The sequence below is a fragment of the Lampetra planeri genome, chromosome 14, assembly GCF_965212315.1.
Source record: "Lampetra planeri chromosome 14, kcLamPlan1.2.h2, whole genome shotgun sequence".
Lineage (NCBI taxonomy): Eukaryota > Metazoa > Chordata > Hyperoartia > Petromyzontiformes > Petromyzontidae > Lampetra > Lampetra planeri.
The window spans coordinates 12,779,652-12,796,505 of record NC_136120.1 but is presented as its reverse complement, the minus strand read 5'-3'; the positions used below and the strand labels follow the sequence as shown (position 1 = coordinate 12,796,505).

The 16,854-nt window shown below is 51.3% G+C and overlaps 1 protein-coding gene across 1 annotated transcript; it reads left to right on the top strand.

Annotated features, from left to right (window-relative positions):
• The first annotated feature begins 517 nt into the window (after positions 1-517).
• Positions 518-16,477, top strand: LOC144722398 (RNA-binding protein 24-like). Its single transcript, XM_078600637.1, has 4 exons — positions 518-1,001; positions 5,644-5,767; positions 10,269-10,317; positions 13,582-16,477. Exons 1-4 carry the CDS (start codon positions 843-845, stop codon positions 14,015-14,017), a joined length of 768 nt encoding a protein of 255 aa, XP_078456763.1. The 5' UTR covers positions 518-842; the 3' UTR covers positions 14,018-16,477.
• Positions 16,478-16,854: the final 377 nt, after the last annotated feature.

The following is a 16,854-nucleotide window of genomic DNA, read 5'->3' as shown; positions in this document are numbered from 1 at the left end:
CCTCCACCCACAGCACCACCCACCACCACCCCCACCACCACCTCCACCACCACCACCTCCACCCCCACCCCCACCACCACCACCTCCACCCCCACCACCTCCACAACCACCACCCCCACCACCACCACCACCCCCACCACCACCACCCACCACCACCTCCACCACCACCACCCCCACCACCACCTCCACCACCCCCACCACGACCCCCACCATCTCCACCCCCACCACCCCCACCACCACCACCCACCACCACCCCCACCACCCCACCCACCACCACCCCTTGTCCCCGCCCCTCTCCGTGACTCGTCCAGGTGAAGTGAGGGAGGGCGCAGCCTTTGGCGGCTCTACAGGTGAGTGACGCTCTCGGTTGTCATGGGCGGAGTGGCACGCGAGACGCCGCGTGCGTGAACCCGTGAGCCCCCCCCCCGCTCAGCGCGAGCAGTTTGCTTAGCCGGTGCGGTCGCCTGGTTACAAAATTGCACCATCCGAGCAACAAGCAACAGCAGAACCCTCTTCCCAGGCTAACAAATTGTGCTTCCCCCCCCCCTCCCCACCTCTTACCGACAGGCCGTACAGGTTGCGCGCTGTGCCGCCGGTGTGATGCATGGTACCAGGGGGGTTCTCAGTTATCAGTGAGTTCATAGTCGTTGCAGTGGCGTGGTTTCGTGGGGATGCGCGTCGGGGCATCATAGGTGCAGGAGGGCTGTACGTGCAGGTGTTGGTGTGGGGAGTAGCGGCCGCTAGTGGCTGGCCAGGTGGACCACCTCTCCCCCACCTCCCGGGTAGGAGGGGAAGAGCAGGAGAAGGAGGAGGAGGAGGTGGTGGTGGTGAGGGTCTCCGCCATGCAGCCGGACACCACGTACACCAAGATATTCGTCGGGGGCCTGCCCTACCACACCACGGACGCGTCCCTGCGGAAGTTCTTCGAGGCGTTCGGAGAAATCGACGAGGCCGTGGTGATCACGGACCGGCAGACGGGCAAGTCGAGAGGATATGGATTCGTAAGTGTCGGCGCGTGCGCGCGCGTGTGTGTGTCGTCATCATCATCATCACCTCCACCACCAGCATCAGCACCAGCACCAGCATTACCAGCACATTTAAATTAATTGAATATTCGCGGGGTAGAGTGCAGTGGCTGGCACGTAACGTACACGTAAGCCCAGCCACAGCGAGAGTTATACTGGACGTGGTGTACCGGGTACAGATGCATAATTTGCGGAACGCCAACTCGGATAGACACGGATTAAGTTAAGTCATGAAGTTAAGTCACGAAGTTAAGTCATGAAGTTAAGTCATGAAGTTATGTCATTAAGTTAAGTCATTAAGTTAGATCATGGAGTTAAGTCATGGAGTTAAGTCATGAAGTTAAGTAATGACGTGACATTTTAACGCTCTCAGAAACCTCTCGTGAAAGTAGTCTTTTGGTGATATTTCCATCAACCCAATTCCCTCCGTATGCTGACAAACAACGGGGTGATGAAGTCAGCTGGTCTGCAGGCGCCAGATTTGGATTGTTACGACGATCGTCAGAGGTGGCCGCGTCGGCTTGACGAGGTTTATCATTCAGCAGTGGATTGATAACGGCTGATTTCACGTTGGACTTTGTAGGAGTGCATGCATATGTACATTTGTGCTGCAGCCCTAACAACTTTGTATGAAGAGTGCTAGGAAAGGTAGGAGGATGGCAAAGGCTGGGGGGGGGGGGCAATTAGGTGTTTGTCTTATCACGTTAGTGGGGAGCGGTGGCGCAGTGGTTAGCGCACACAGCTACGAAATCCGGCCTCTTGAGCTCAAATCCGGCTTGCGATGTCACTCACACTAGTGACATCGCAACCTGTCACGGGCCTCCCCTAGGTCGACTCAGCCATACCATTTTAAACGTCAGCACCGGGGAGACAAAGGCGCTCGTGCGCCCTTGTAGGCCTTCGTAGGTGCTCGCAAAGAGCACTCACCGCAATCAGTCTGCATGAAGGCTACACGGTGAGGTCGTTGTGTTTGTGCAACGTGAGACTTCGCCCCGTACCCAGTGCGCATCGCTCATTCTGCGCGACGGCCGCTCCGCACCGCGTGCGCTGTGACAGCGTGGGCTACAGAAGTTGTGACTTGCATTGAGCGGTGAATGATTGCGTTGACAAGCCCGGCAAGGCCCGTCCGTTAAGGGAGCCTCCCTTGCGCGCGGGCCCACATGCGCCCGTGGATTCGTCCGCGTTCCGTTGCGTCGCGATCCCAAGTCGCGGTGAGATTCGCGGTCGTGCACCCGCGGCCGTGGCGGCCACAATAATAAATTTGAACTCGAGAAGCGAGCGGTGAACCACCGTGTGCTATGGAACGGCATCGGAAGAGGGCGTCACGGCATTGTTTACGAAGTCACTTCGATATACGTGGGGGGGGGGGGGGGGCTGCACACGTGGCTTGCTGTAATCCAGCACTGTGCAGGCAGCAGCTAGGGTTGGTGGATCACCGCAGAGATGGTGTGAAACTCCTTTCCCGTGGGCGTCGAGGTGCCGCATCGCCTTGCTCGCCAGGAGAATGCGCTACAGCAAAGTGGGGAATGATCTCCATCTGTCCCATCTGTATCAGATACGAGTGTTGCCCCGCTCGGCTACTCGGGCGTCTTCCCCACGTGGAAACACGGAGTCACTTGGCCTCGACTTGTAGAGGACCGCAGAGCTTGGAGGTAGAAATCTGACGCCAGTTCACCGCGTTGCTTGCTGCCTTCGTCCATGGTTCGACCTCGGGATACCAGTCATCACCCGCCACGCTTGTTCGCCATGGTCGTGAGTCTAAGGGGCCGTGCATAAATGACGTCACGCACCTAGGGGGGGGGGGGGGGGATGGGTCAGACATTTGTGACGATGTGTGACGAGGGGGGGGGGGGTTGAGAAATGTGACGTCACATCAAAATGCGCAACTTTAAATAAATATAGACAACGCGTTCTACTTAATTAAATAGACTTTTTAATAAATGTTTTCTCCTACAACAGCAGAGTGCAGCGCCACATTAAATACGCACTACAATGACAATAGTTTAACGCGATTTGAAGCATGTTTTATATATTTTTTTTGGGGGGGCAGAGCTTTGTGACGTCATATTTGAGGGGAACTCTGACTTTTTGTGACGCCGTGTGACGAGGGGGGGGGGGTCAAAAATCGTCCAAAATCGCGTGACGTCATTTATGGACGGCTTCCTAGCGGAGTGCGCCAATCACTGCACCACCGCTCCCCTCACAACAATTAGAACCACTATTCGCAAACCAAGTGACGGTGACGTAAGCATAGCGCTTGTTGTGCCAGGCTAGGTGCCCTTTGTTTTTGTGCCAGGCTAATACAACAAATACAAAGATTCCCTGTATAGCCTTAAACGACTGTTGGGGCAAGTGCTGTAGGAGAGCACCGACCTATGAAGGCCGGCACGGCACGCTAGGGGTTGGGTGGCAAACACCACGATCAGCCGCCTTTGTCTCTCCATCGCTGATTTATTGTTTTTACACACAATGCACCAGGTACTCATTTAAGGCTGATTCGACCTAGGGGAGAGGTCTAGCACCGGTTCAAAAATTCACCGCTGTTATTGAATCACACAAAGACAAAAATCTCCGCTGGAGCCTGAACAGACTGTAGGAGCAAGGGCTATCAGCGGGCGCCTATGAAGGCCAACACCACGCCCGGCCGCCTTTGTCTTCCTTGCGGCGATGTTTACGCACCACTGCACCAGGCACTTATTTGAGGCTGAGTGGACGTAGGAGAGGCCCAGGACGGGTTCAGATAATATTTCACTGGTGTTAGCCGTCGATGGGAATCGAACCCGTGTCGCCACGTTCGTAGCGCAGCGCGCTAATCGCTCCACACGCGCGCGCGCAGAGAAACGCGCCGTTCCACACAGGCAACGCACACATATATATATAAATATATATATATAAAACATCTCTTTCTGTCCAGCGTTACACTTTGTTCTTATTAATACCATCCGTGTGCATGAGCGCATTTAAAAACCCATTACAATTACGATAATTAATAAATGGGCTGGCTAACGAGCGCGCGTGTCCAATTAGCGTTAAAATTGCCCTCGCTCCATAATGGATAACCGTGATATGCATTTCATTTCATTTTATACACCACGAGCGGCGAATGAGGAGGGTTTGATTCGCGGCCCTTAGACGAGTGGGGCAATGGAGTGAAGGAGGAGAAGCAGCCCAGCCACCATCATCGCTCCACGCACTCATCTCGCAATTGCTTGGTAATTGCTTCAAACGCTCTCTCCAATTGCGAGCGGGGGACACAGGAGCGCGGGCTGTGTGTGTGTGTGTCTGTCTGTGTGTATGTCTTTGTTTTGTGTGTGTGTCTGTCTCTGGTTGTGTATGTAAAACTGGAGTGTGCCACTAAGAGGTGGGGCCTTATCATCAGCCCCACCAAAACGAAGCACCTGCCTGGGTATTTTGTACCATCGGGCACTCCACCCCCACAACTCCCAATTGGTGATGGGGCAGTTGTGGAGAAAGTGGAGAGTTTCTCATACCTGGGCAGTGTGCTCATGACCGGCTCCGGTTTGGCAGCGGAGGTCTCACAACCGAATCAGTCGAGCAGCAATATATTTTCATCGGTTGCATAACGCTGTGTGGTAGCTGCCTGGTCTGTCGCTCCGCACGAAGCTTCGGGACTTCTCGGCCACAGTCATTCCCTGCCTTCTCTACGCTTGCGAAACGTGGACCCCCCTAATGGAGCATTTTCGCGGGTTAGAAACATTTAGGCTGGCCTGCCTACGATCCATCCTGGGTTTAACCAGGCTGGATTGTGTGAGGAGCTTACAAATCCTTGATCTGGGCAAAGTCCCATCGGTGAGCTCCTCCGGCAGGCAAGGCTGCGTTGGTTGGGTCATGTAGCCCGCATGCCCAGCCACCGCATGCCTAAACAGATTTTGTCGGCCGGATCGAGGTGGTTAAACGGGCGCAGCACGGGCTGGAGAAGAGATGGAGTGATGTGGAACAGGAGGATGTGGAGCTGAGTGGACTTGCCGATGACTGGTACCGGCGGTGTCAAGATCGGTAATCTCGGTCAGTCGAACCGTGGCATCTGCTGGGTCTGCCCTGTTACCTCCTGTCGGCGGGCGTTCGACACTTCACGTGGCCTCAAGGTGCACTTGGCCTGGCACAAGCGTCGTGGTGACGTCACCGCCTCTTAGTGGCGAATGGCGGTTGTTGTTGTATGTCTGTTGCTTTGTGTGTGTGTCTGTGTGTATGTGTGTATGTACCTGTTTTGTGTGTGTGTGTTTATGCGGGTGGAGAGTGGTAGTGGAGCGGTTACCGCGGTGTGCCGAGTTCGCTAACCGCTCACGGACACCAACGACACCAGTGACGATTATCTGAACCCGTCCTGGGCCTCGCATAGGTCGACTCAGCCTCAAAAGAGTACCTGGTGTGACGTGTAAACATCGCCACTCGGGAGACAAAGGCGGCCGGGCATGCCGCTGTCCACCCACCCCGTGCCGACCTTCATAGGTGCTCGCTAACAGCACTTGCCCCAACAGTCGTTTAAGCCTACACGGGGGATCTTTGTCTTGTCTTTGTCTCTATGCACGTGTCCCTCCCTCCACGCGTCCCTCTGTCTCTCTCCTCGTGTCTGCCCCCCCTCCGCCCTCCGCGCCAGGTAACCATGGCTGACCGTGGCGCTGCAGACCGCGCGTGCAAAGATCCCAACCCAATCATCGATGGTCGCAAAGCCAACGTGAACCTCGCCTACCTGGGCGCCAAGCCACGCATGCTGCCCCCAGGTGAGCATCGGGGTGGTGGTAGCGGGGGTGGGGGGATTCCGTCAATCCACTGCTGGATGAGTGCCCTCCCTGTGTCACGCGGGTATTGTTGAAGATGTTTGACCATTCTTCACCCACGATGGCCAATGCCCCTTGGTGATGGCTGAATGAATGAATGCACGTGCGTGGTGAAGCAATCATCACCATCGTCGGCCATGATCAATCCACTGCTGGATGAAGGCCTCTCCAAAGCGGATGCACGCCACCACCTCTGGTTGTACTGGGCAGCCCTGCTGAGTGTCGGCACCCATGTCAGGCAGGCATCTGCTGAACGAGAGGCGAGACACAGTGTGTTCCCTTTACCAAGCAGCACCCACCAGAGTGGTGAAGTATGGGTAACCCACCGCCCCCCCATGACAGGCGTGATGAAGTTTGTATGGTCTACATCATTAGACCTCCTTTGCCAGTATCAAAATATAATAATAGGGTTTTTCCCCTTTTTTCTGGCAACAAAACTGAAACCTTTTACAAGGTATCATGTGTCCTTGAAGCCGTCGCTGGTGCGGACCAATCAGTTGCAAGGACAATGCATGTATCATCAGAGTGTGTTTTTTGTTTGCATTTTGACCACAAGAATTGTGGTTAACGCACACATGATTCCTTGTAAAAAGGTTCCAGTTTTGTTGCCAGAAAAAAAGGGGAAAAAACCCTATTATTATGTATGGTCACATAATTCCCATGACTGATCCGGCGTGAGGAGGTCTTAATCCAGCAGTGGAATTGGCAAAAGGGATGTAAATGATGACATTGTGGATGACGCGGATACGCCGTCGTCCGTGTTTATTTTGGCGCAGTCACTCCTGACAATTCCACGTTTCTGTGACAGCGCGCAGTGCGATGGCGTCTCACTAGAGGGCGCTAGTGTTAGCGACCACGACTGGATCACGGTCACGAATACATAATAATATCACGATGGTGATTGCTTATTGCAAAAGGGTGATTGAACGATGATTAATTGGATTGATTGTGATGACGAGTGATTGATTGGTCGATAATTATGATGAATGAAATGCCGCTGATGATCAATTTCATAGTGACGGTCGATGTTGAATTATGATAAGGATTGATTGGGTGATGATGTCACGAATGGTGAAGATTGAATAGGGGATGCTTAATTGGACTATTATTCGATTATGATAATAATGATCGTATAACAATATGCGGTGTACGGTACGGTGTCCAATCATTATTATTTTACAATAATCATCATCTGCTTTACCCGGTCTGGCAATAATACAGGAGGTGTTAAGATGTTGAAACGCCAAATAGACACACCTATTGCAAGGCATCGGGTCTGCATTAACCACACATACCTGTAACAAAACATGCAAACAAAGATGCTCTGATAACACATGGGCAGTGTCTTTGAAACGGATTAGCCTACACCAGAGACAGCAGCCTTCTTTAGGGCCCAGTCTCAGTCGTGTTAGACCAGAGATCGCCAAAGGGCAAAACGGTCCCATAGATATCATCATCTGCGTCGACGTTTACCGTTAATTTAACTTAGACCCTGGCAGTCATCACTCACAGCGAACTTCTTAAGCACCGTACGTAGCCAACCGCGCTCATCGGAGGTGCGGGGGACGGGCAACAAGACTACACACAAAAAAGCAGCTCTGAGGAAATGAGTTTCAACGTACTGTAAATTATTTAAAAGTCCATATAGCTCCAGTGGCTTCCTTACATCGGAAGAGCGTTCCAGACGGTCGCATGGCGCGCATCTGAATGCGCGCCATGCGGTGACCACCGTCTTTGCCCGGTGGCCATCCAAAAGCCGCCGGTGCGGGGATGACCGGGTAGTTTTCTCCTTCACGTGGTCAGCGTGAATCTTTTACATCTCGATTGAAGACTCATTTATTTATAACTGCTTTATGTGTCGAGTTTTGTTGTCTTTCCCACGCGCCTCCGATTAGCACGGTTGGCTCCGTACGGTGCGAAAGTTCAACATACATACATAGACAAAAGTAAAGCAAAAGTACACTGCCTTATCTAGGACTCGTATATGCACATCCAACTCGTGGGTCTAATGTCCACGAGTTGAACGTTGAATCATGACCTCGGTCGCCGCGGCTGCGTGAGGATAGTAAACCGTGACGTCACACCGTCTCCAAAAAAAGGTGACGCGAGACGGATGCGGTCAGCAGCACTGGGCCACGAGCCACGAGGAGGCCTTCATCCAGCAGTAGATAGACAATGGCTGATGATTATTAATGATGATATCATGACGATGATTTTATTATGACGTTTGGTGATGATAACGATTTAGTGGATGATGATGCTCATCATCAACATCATGTGTTCTCGGCGTAAACGATCAGGAATGTGCTGATGTGTGCACCACGAAGCGACACACGCAGAGTATACAGGCGGTGCAATTGCACTGCACTGGGAGACAAAGATTTAGAGGGGTCAGGCTATAAAAAAGGTGGGGGGACTTCTTAAACAGCCCCCCCCCCATATTTAATTATGTTTTCTATTGGCTCCATCCTAACCAAGCTAACACCACGTGATCTCAATGTGATTTGTTTCTGCAGTAGAATCTCACAGAGCACCATGATATTCGACCAATTCCTCGTTTTATTAGATATATAATAACTGTAGATAATTGTATAGTACTCTCAGCATAATAACACCAACCAGATGAGATCCCATTGAGGCTACATTTAACGTTTCAATTGAAACGGGGATGAACCAAATGTAGTTCATTAATAGTAAGAATAAAACTCTTTGGTTCTTTCGGTAAAGCCACGTAGGTAGAACAATAATAATAGTTCACGACGTTTCGATCGTCACCAGGTGGGACAACCACAGCAAGAAAAAACTGTGGTTCTCTCACCTGATGACGATTGCTTGTGTTACCATCGAAACGTCGCGATCAATTATTTTTGTACCTCCGTGACTTTACCGAAAGAACCAAAGAGTATGGATTCCTGCAGTCACGAAAGCTTCAAATCAAGTAAGAATAATGTTCAGTCCTTTGTCTCTCCACTGCTGAACGAAGGCCTTCATCACGCCATGTCAGTGGGTTGGTCAAGTGGCTGGATGTTCCAGGACCTGTTTAGACATCACTCGCCACTGGTGTTAGCCGTGGCCGGGAGTCAAACTCAGTTCGCCGGCTGCATTAACGTCTTGTGCTAATCACCGCCGCACCATCCTCGCAGTAGCAGCGCCTTTTGGCTGGCCATCGGACAAAGGCGGTCACTGCGTCGCGTGCTTTCAGATGTGCTTAAGCGGTCGTCTGGAACGTTCTTCCTTCCGATATTAGGAAGCTACTGGAGTCATGCACTTGTACAGCTAGATTGGAAATTAATTTCTTTAGAAGTCCTTGTTGTGTTTAGTTTGTTGTCCTTCCCCCTGCACCTCCGATTAGCACGGTTGGCTACGTACGGTGCGAAAGAAGATCAACATATATACATAGCAATTCGTACAAGCACAGGTAGACGTATACTATACCGACGTTAAATGAGAGCAATATTAAATCACTGCAGGATAAATAATACGGATTTGTTGAACGAGCGCTAGAAAAACACGACGTCAATCTTAACAAAACAGTACGAACGGTAATAAAACAAACAATTGCTGTATTGCATGTTGTATTGTTTGACGAGGATAAAATATCAATCGGTGAATTGAATTAGCACGCTAAACAATGACACTGGGTCTGTACGACATGTAGACAGGCCATCGTTATTACCATCATCCTGCTATTGATTTTTTTAAAACACAGTTCACTTCGAATTATTATAATTCAAGACGCAAACGTAGCGCTGTTTCACCAAGTAGAGCAACAGCCGTGCAGAAAACCTCAACACATTCCTCAATAACACTGTGGCCTTAAAAGGAAACAAAAATAGGAGTGGACGCTTCGAACAATAGCACTTCTTCACAGCAAATTTATATGATTTTCCATGGTTTTATTTGCCATGTAGAAGGGAACATTTCCCGAAACGCCATCTATAATATATATATTTTTACGTTTCAGTGCCACGGTGTTAATTGTGCATGTGCACCACTGCCAAACAGCAGCAGCAACAGCGTCATCACCAAATCGCGTGTTAATATGTATTTTTCAAAGTAGACTCTACAGTACGTGCACTATCCAAGGCTCAAAAGCCTGCCCAGCTTCCGAGACCTGACGACGTCAGCTAGGAATTCAGTAAGGATTATTCGGTCATAGTCAATCAGCATCGGCGCGCTTTTATTCATTTGTCACACAAGCTCTCCCTCATCATCCTCCCCTCCGGTGGTCCCTGAACGCCATTCAGCCGGGCCCCGTGTCAACGCGACTGTGCTTGGCCGTCTATAAAAAAAAATAGCCCCCCCCCTGCCCCCTGCCAAAGTCCACGCTTGTCTCTTGCCGAGCAAAGATCGTGACATCCCGGGAGCGGGGACTGAGTTTAAACCAAGAGCAATCGCTCCAAGTTCGTCTGACTAACGCGCACTGCCCTTTGCTCCTTTGAAGGTTTTGCCCTGGGAATTCAACACATCCTGCCTCTGCCGAGGCCCTACGGGTGAGACGCTCATGGTGCCCTGGCCTCCACACTGCTGCACAACACGTAGTACACACGACACGACACACTGCACTATACGCCACGCAATACACCAAAGAGAAATATCCACCCTATAGCCTTTTTTTTTAAAGACTGTCGGGGCAAGTGCTGTTCGCGAAGGCCGGCACGGCACACGAGTGGGTCGGTGGCCAACACCACGCCCGGCCGTCTTTGTCTCCCTCGTGGTGATGTTGACTAGACACCGCATTCATTTGAGGCTCAGTCGACCTAGGGGAGGCCCAGGACCGGTTCAGATAATAGTCACCGGTGTTGACGTTGAACGAGAATCAAACCCACACACTGCAACGCCACACAATTGCACCACACAACAACACCACACAATACATTACAGAATACACTACACTATACACTACACTGTGCACCGTGCCAGTATGCCACACGCCACAACACACACAGCAGGCAAACGTCACAACACACACTACACCACACAGCACTAGTATGTAACACAATACAAAAAGACGTCGTACCAAACATCACAATACACCACGTAACATAGCACACAGTACCAGTACACCATGCACGTACCATAACGCACAATGTACCCCACATCACACCACACATCGCACCACGCCACGGCTCATTGTTAAGTCAATGCTGGATGAGCGCCTCCAAGCAACCCGTGTCTGTCGTGAGAGTCGAATTGGCCATACTTCACCACGATGGTGAATGCATATTTTGAGCAGTTGTTTTGGGTGGCTGGGATCCCAGACGGGACCAAAAGCACATGCAAATCACTCGCCGGCGATGTTAGCTGTGGCCGGGAATCGAACTCAGGTGGGTGCAGGTCAATTGCGAAAGCCTCCACATGACCCCCCCCCCCTCCCCCTGCTGCACAGATGCTGTGATTGCAAATGTTAACAGTCCCCACGGTAAGACGGGCAGCCATCGCTTTCACCCTCTGCAATCACGTGCTGAGAATCAAGTAGCAGAGTCGTTAACAGACCAGCGGGGTGTCCGTCAAACGATCGCCCGGGAACGTCAATTCAGCAGATTAGGAGCTCCCTGAAACGCGTTACTCGGCGATGAGTGTCGACCCACGAGCCGTATCACTTTTGATCAGTGCGTGCGTGTGGTTTATTTACATCGCAGCATCGCGAGAGGCTGTTTGCAGCGGCTTTCATCCTGCAGCGGATTGAACATGACTGATGATGATGATGATGGTGGTGGTGGTGGTGGTGACGCGCCTTTGACGGGGAACCACAAATCTTATCGGCTTCCAAGCGGCGCGTGACCCCCAGCTCCAGCTCACGGAGCCGCCAACGGCAATTCCCATTTAAGGGGCCTTTGCAGACAGAATGTTCAACACGGCCATATAAGGCGTCTGGTATACACAGTGCAAACGGGCACAGTCGCCGTTTCACTGTAGGGGCGTGGTTTTTTTTTTGGGTTGAAATGTTAATAATTTTTACAAAAAATTAAAGGTCACAGCAACAGCTGTGGCAGGCGAAAGTTCTCACTGCACGTTTGTATAAGTCACCACGTGACAAAACGTACGTCACAGTACAAGAGTGCGGAACTTTGGTGATGCATTGCCACGTTGGCAGGTGGTGGTAAAGGCACAGATAACAGGGGCTCGATGCCATTCGTCAATTGAACTGCTGGCCCCAGAAAGGGAAACTCTATTAAAAGGCGACGTTTCAGGCAACCAGCCCTTCTCAGAGCAGGAGAGCTCAAGGACCCAGTGCCCGATTCGCTACGTGTTCCACTCTCTGTCAGGAAGTGTGATCGACAAAAGTGCGATTGCCAAATGAGAACGCATGTGGCACGAGCGCGCGGGTGAATTATACTCGTGAGTTGCCTGCGAATGTGTTGAGTTTTCAGTCATTTGTGAATGCCGACTTCTCTTGTGGACTTCGCTCCGGGGGCATTAATGACGCAGTTTTAGCTCCGGTAAAGTAATGTTGTTGTCAATGATTCCTATAGCACGTGGTTGTTATTTCCCGTTCGGGGGAAATTAAATCCGCGCCTGGAAACAAAAGTGGTGGCCGCGAGGCCGTTTGCGGCCGGTCTCCTGCTCCGCATGGCTGATGATGATATACAGAGAGCAGCAGCTGTGGTCGGGCCAGATGATTGCGTTCACGAGTCGCGGAGTGGTGAATCGCTGCTGTGGCGATGCCTCCTCGTTCGTATGGATAGATCCCTGTGTGAGCCTATGGGTCTCGGTGTAAGTCAGTGGGTCTTGGTGTGAGTCAATGGGTCTCAGTGTAAATTTATAGATATCTGTGTGAAGTCTATGGGTCTCGGTGTAAGTCAGTGGGTCTTGGTGTGAGTCAATGGGTCTCAGTGTAAATTTATAGATATCTGTGTGAAGTCTATGGGTCTCGGTATAAGTCAGTGGGTCTTGGTGTGAGTCAATGGGTCTCAGTGTAAATTTATAGATATCTGTGTGAGTCTATGGGTCTCGGTGTAAGTCAGTGGGTCTTGGTGTGAGTCAATGGGTCTCAGTGTAAATTTATAGATATCTGTGTGAAGTCTATGGGTCTCGGTGTAAGTCAATGGGTCTTGGTGTAAGTCAATGGGTCTCAGTGTAAATTTATAGATATCTGTGTGAAGTCTATGGGTCTCGGTGTAAGTCAATGGGTCTTGGTGTGAGTCAATGGGTCTGAGTGTAAAAACTATAGATATCTGTGTGAGTCTATGTGTCTCTTTGTACAGGAAAGCCTCACCGCGTCTCAGGGCTCGTTTTCAGGAGGGTCTTGCGGAGTTCCTTTTGGCAGCACGGGGCGATGCTTGCGATGTGTTCTACGTTCAAATTGAGTAATGTAGGGGTGTGATTTTTTCTTCCAATTTGGATCGTGACGCTGGGCACACGCAAATTGCCTATTTCTAGTAGTGGCCACACTGAGCCTTCCACGTCCGCTGTGCGCAAACTCGGCAGTAATAACCCGGGGCGGCCGCAGAGTGCCGAACCGTGAAACTCCGCAATGTCCACCGCCCTGCCGTTCCTGCCATGACCACTCCCAACTAATCTCCCTTCCTCCCTCCCTCTCTAACTCCCTCCTTCCCCTCCCTCCCCTCCATCCCTCCATCCCTCCCCTATCTCCCTCCCTCCCCTCCCTACCCTCCCTCCCCACCTCCCTCCCTCCCTCCCCTCCCTCCCCACCTCCCTCCCCTCCCCCCCTCCCCTCCCTCCCCACCTCCCTCCCCACCCTCCCTGCCCTCCCCTCGGGATTCCACCCCGTGGCGTCTGCGTCTCCGCGCCAGTCTCTCCGCCCAGTACCTCTACCCGCCGCAGTTCCTGCCGCCGGGCGTCTTCATCCAGACGCCCGGCGGCTCCCCCACGGGCGCACCCCTCAACCCCTTCCTCGGGGTCGACTACTCGGGCGCACTCTACGCCCAGTACGCCCACGCCGCAGCCGCCGCCGGCACCTTCGAGCAGTCGTACCCCTACGCCGCGTCGCCCGCGCCCGGCGGGTTCGCCCTGCCGCCTCCCCACGGCTACCACCCGCAGCAGCCGCCGCCGGGAAGCTTCGCCGGCCCCGGGGGGTGCCAGCAGCCGCCGCCGCCGCCGTTGGCCGCGGCTGCTGCGGCTGCTGCGGCCGCAGCGGCTGCAGCAGCAGCGCACGCGAGCGGAGCGACCGGCGGTGGGCTGCTGCCTCAAGTGTTCGGGCATTTCCAGTCGCCAGGAGAACGCATCTGAGCTGCCCCCCCTTCTTCTTCTTCTGTGCTGCAATCAGCTCAGCAGTACCCCCGCCTCCTCCTCATCATCATAATCATCAACATCATCTTCATCCACCCTCCTCGTCAGGGCTTCATTTCGGATGGAATATTGTCTGGAGCTGCCTGACGTTTAACAACTGCCCGGAATCGACCACCCACCGCCCACACCAGCGGGGGAAGGGAGACATATTTTCCTGAGCTCGCCCCGTTCAGCTCCAGCAGACATTAAGCCCCGCTCCTGCTTATTCCCACCACCACCACCATCATCATGATCCTCCTTGGATGAACAAGGGATGCATTGGGTGCAGGTGCTGCCCTATCACGTGACCTTCTACAAAGGGGTGCAGACTAAAACTCAGGGGGAGGGCGTGACACCATCAATGTAAAAGAACAACTTTAAACAAACGTCTTAAATAATTTAGAAAGTGGGGCTCAGCCTTTTCTACCCCCCCCCCCCCCCAATTCAATGTTAGAAAACCGGCTCGTATGTGAATGTGTTTGGAAGTGTTACATTACAGAAGGTGTTTTGAAAGCCTGAAGCCCGCCCCCCTCCACTTTGGCAATTTCTGAGGCCACCTTGGATCTAAGGCCCATGGAAAAAACCATCCCGGCGTGCTCTCTACTCTCCGTGGCCCTCGACACGAATGCGAACAAAAACACTGGGCATTGAAGATCATCGTCGGCTGTGAACCATAGATTGTGCACCCAATACAGCAATCCAGAGAGAAGAACAGAACCCAATGGAAACGCGAGTGGAAGGCAACAGAGGGCTAGGGACAACGGACGAAGAGGTGGACTGATGATGGGGATGAGGAGGAGGCACCGGAGTAGATACATCACCAGCAGATGGGATATGATGATGATGATGACGACGATTACAGTTCAAGTTTATTTGTGTAACCAGGTGAGAAGTGAAACAACCGCGATGAGTCCCATTCGCGAGAGTGACCTGGGCCACAAAACATTACCAAAGCAAAGCAGATATATTAAATATAAATATATATAAAGTGCAGCGACGAAACAAAGAGGAATGAGGGCAAAAACAACTGTGTCAACAGTGGCAGACGGCTGCTGCTGCTGCCAGAAGTTTGCGGATCCAGCGGCGTTCGTAAAAAGGGCTGAATGAGAATAGAGAGACACGTGCATTGTATGTCATTTACATGTGTCGTATGTCACGTGTGTTACATATATATGTGAAGAAAACGCATTATGCTCTGTTGGGGAACAGTATGGGTTTTATATATCTAGGTGTGGTAGATCAAAGGTTGAAAACTCACTCGTTAGAACTGCTTTGTTGTCCTACCCCCCGCACCTCCGATTAGCACGGTTGGCCACGTACGGTGCGAAAGAAGTTCAACATATATACAGAGGTCCAGAGGCAAGGGTTGTTAGATAATATCGGTAATTTTGAACTGCTGAAACTCGCTGATCTGCGAGGTGGTGGCCAGGATACTGGCAGTACAGCAAGTGTGTTCAAGAACCTATCTGTGCAGAATGTTATCTCCTCGCAAGAATGATGGTGTCTTGCGATTTCTTTCCGGATACAAAAAATAAATGCTCGTTAAAGGGGAATTGGCCAAACATCGCCAACTATACTCAGCGATGATGATCTCCTTAAAAAAAAAAGTTTCTTGTAGCATTCTGGGTAATACATTAAATAAATCGCCTTCCATTCTGTATCCTCACATAAATATAAAGTATTCCGTTAGTCTGTTGACCTTAGGACGTCCAGAATTGAGTAAATAGTCAGTATTTGTTTAAGCCCACGAACTTTGAACTGGTTTCACCTTTTCATCGGTGTCTCATCAGCAGGTTTCAGGCATGACACACGGATGTTGCTGGCTTACCGAGCGTCATTGGTGTGTGGCCCCTCTCTACACCGTAGGTGGTCACCCAACAAAAATGTATTGCAAAACATTTCACAAGGCATTACATTTGGGCTGATGCAACGAATGACTAATTCTTCATTGGTACGTTAAATGAATCACTTTCCCGTCCCATAACTCCACAAGATTGGCTTTCCAAACTCGTGCTTAACCAACAGCAGAATTTGTTTGAACATGCAAACTCTTTGCCCGGATGCACCCTTCTTCGGCTCATCAGCAAAGTCACGGCGGTGAGATGTTAACTACCTCGCCTGGTATACAGGAGGTCGTGGGTTCGATCCCGACCGGACGACTGCTGTATATTTGGAGTTTGCGTGTTCTCCCCGTGATCGCGTGGACTTTTCTCCGGGTCCTCCTGTTTTCTCCCCCACATTTAGAATCAACATCACGCGTTTTAGAGTATGTGGCTGCTATACATTTCCACATGATAAGTCCACTTCGTTGGCGCTATCATTTGTGTTGGCCAGGTGTGCTTCTGAAAAAAAGAGCTGTATATATATAGCTCAGTGGGTCTTAGCTGGTAAAATAAAAAAAATAGTTTATAGTTCAAAGACTGCTGCTGGTGTGCGCACTGCGTTTGCACAGGCTGCGTCTGCCCTTGTACAGTGCTTAATTTATCTGTCGCGAAGTCAAGCGGGCACTGTTTGTCAGCGAGGCTGCTAAAATCTTCTAATCGTGAAGGAATCATCTGTAGAGGAAGTCACTCGAGTGACATACGACCCAGTTATGAAGTCAAAATAATAATGGTAGCAGGACTCTAATGAAGTCAGTTTAACACGTAGGCTTTCGCGACCAATATGCATAATACAGGTTTTTTGGGTTAGATCGCGTAAATATAAATGTGTCGTAAAACCCGCCACCACCCGACACAGACAATTAGTAAGGGGTTTATCACATAAACAGAACATGCCAGTTCGTCACTAGTACAGCA

Bases quoted from the DNA above. Each gene is read 5' to 3' on its own strand.
- LOC144722398 (XM_078600637.1), top strand. From the start codon at position 843: ATGCAGCCGGACACCACGTACACCAAGATATTCGTCGGGGGCCTGCCC. The intron at 5,768-10,268 runs GTGAGCATCGGG...GCTCCTTTGAAG, and splicing joins GCCACGCATGCTGCCCCCAG to GTTTTGCCCTGGGAATTCAA. The intron at 10,318-13,581 runs GTGAGACGCTCA...TCTCCGCGCCAG, and splicing joins CCTCTGCCGAGGCCCTACGG to TCTCTCCGCCCAGTACCTCT.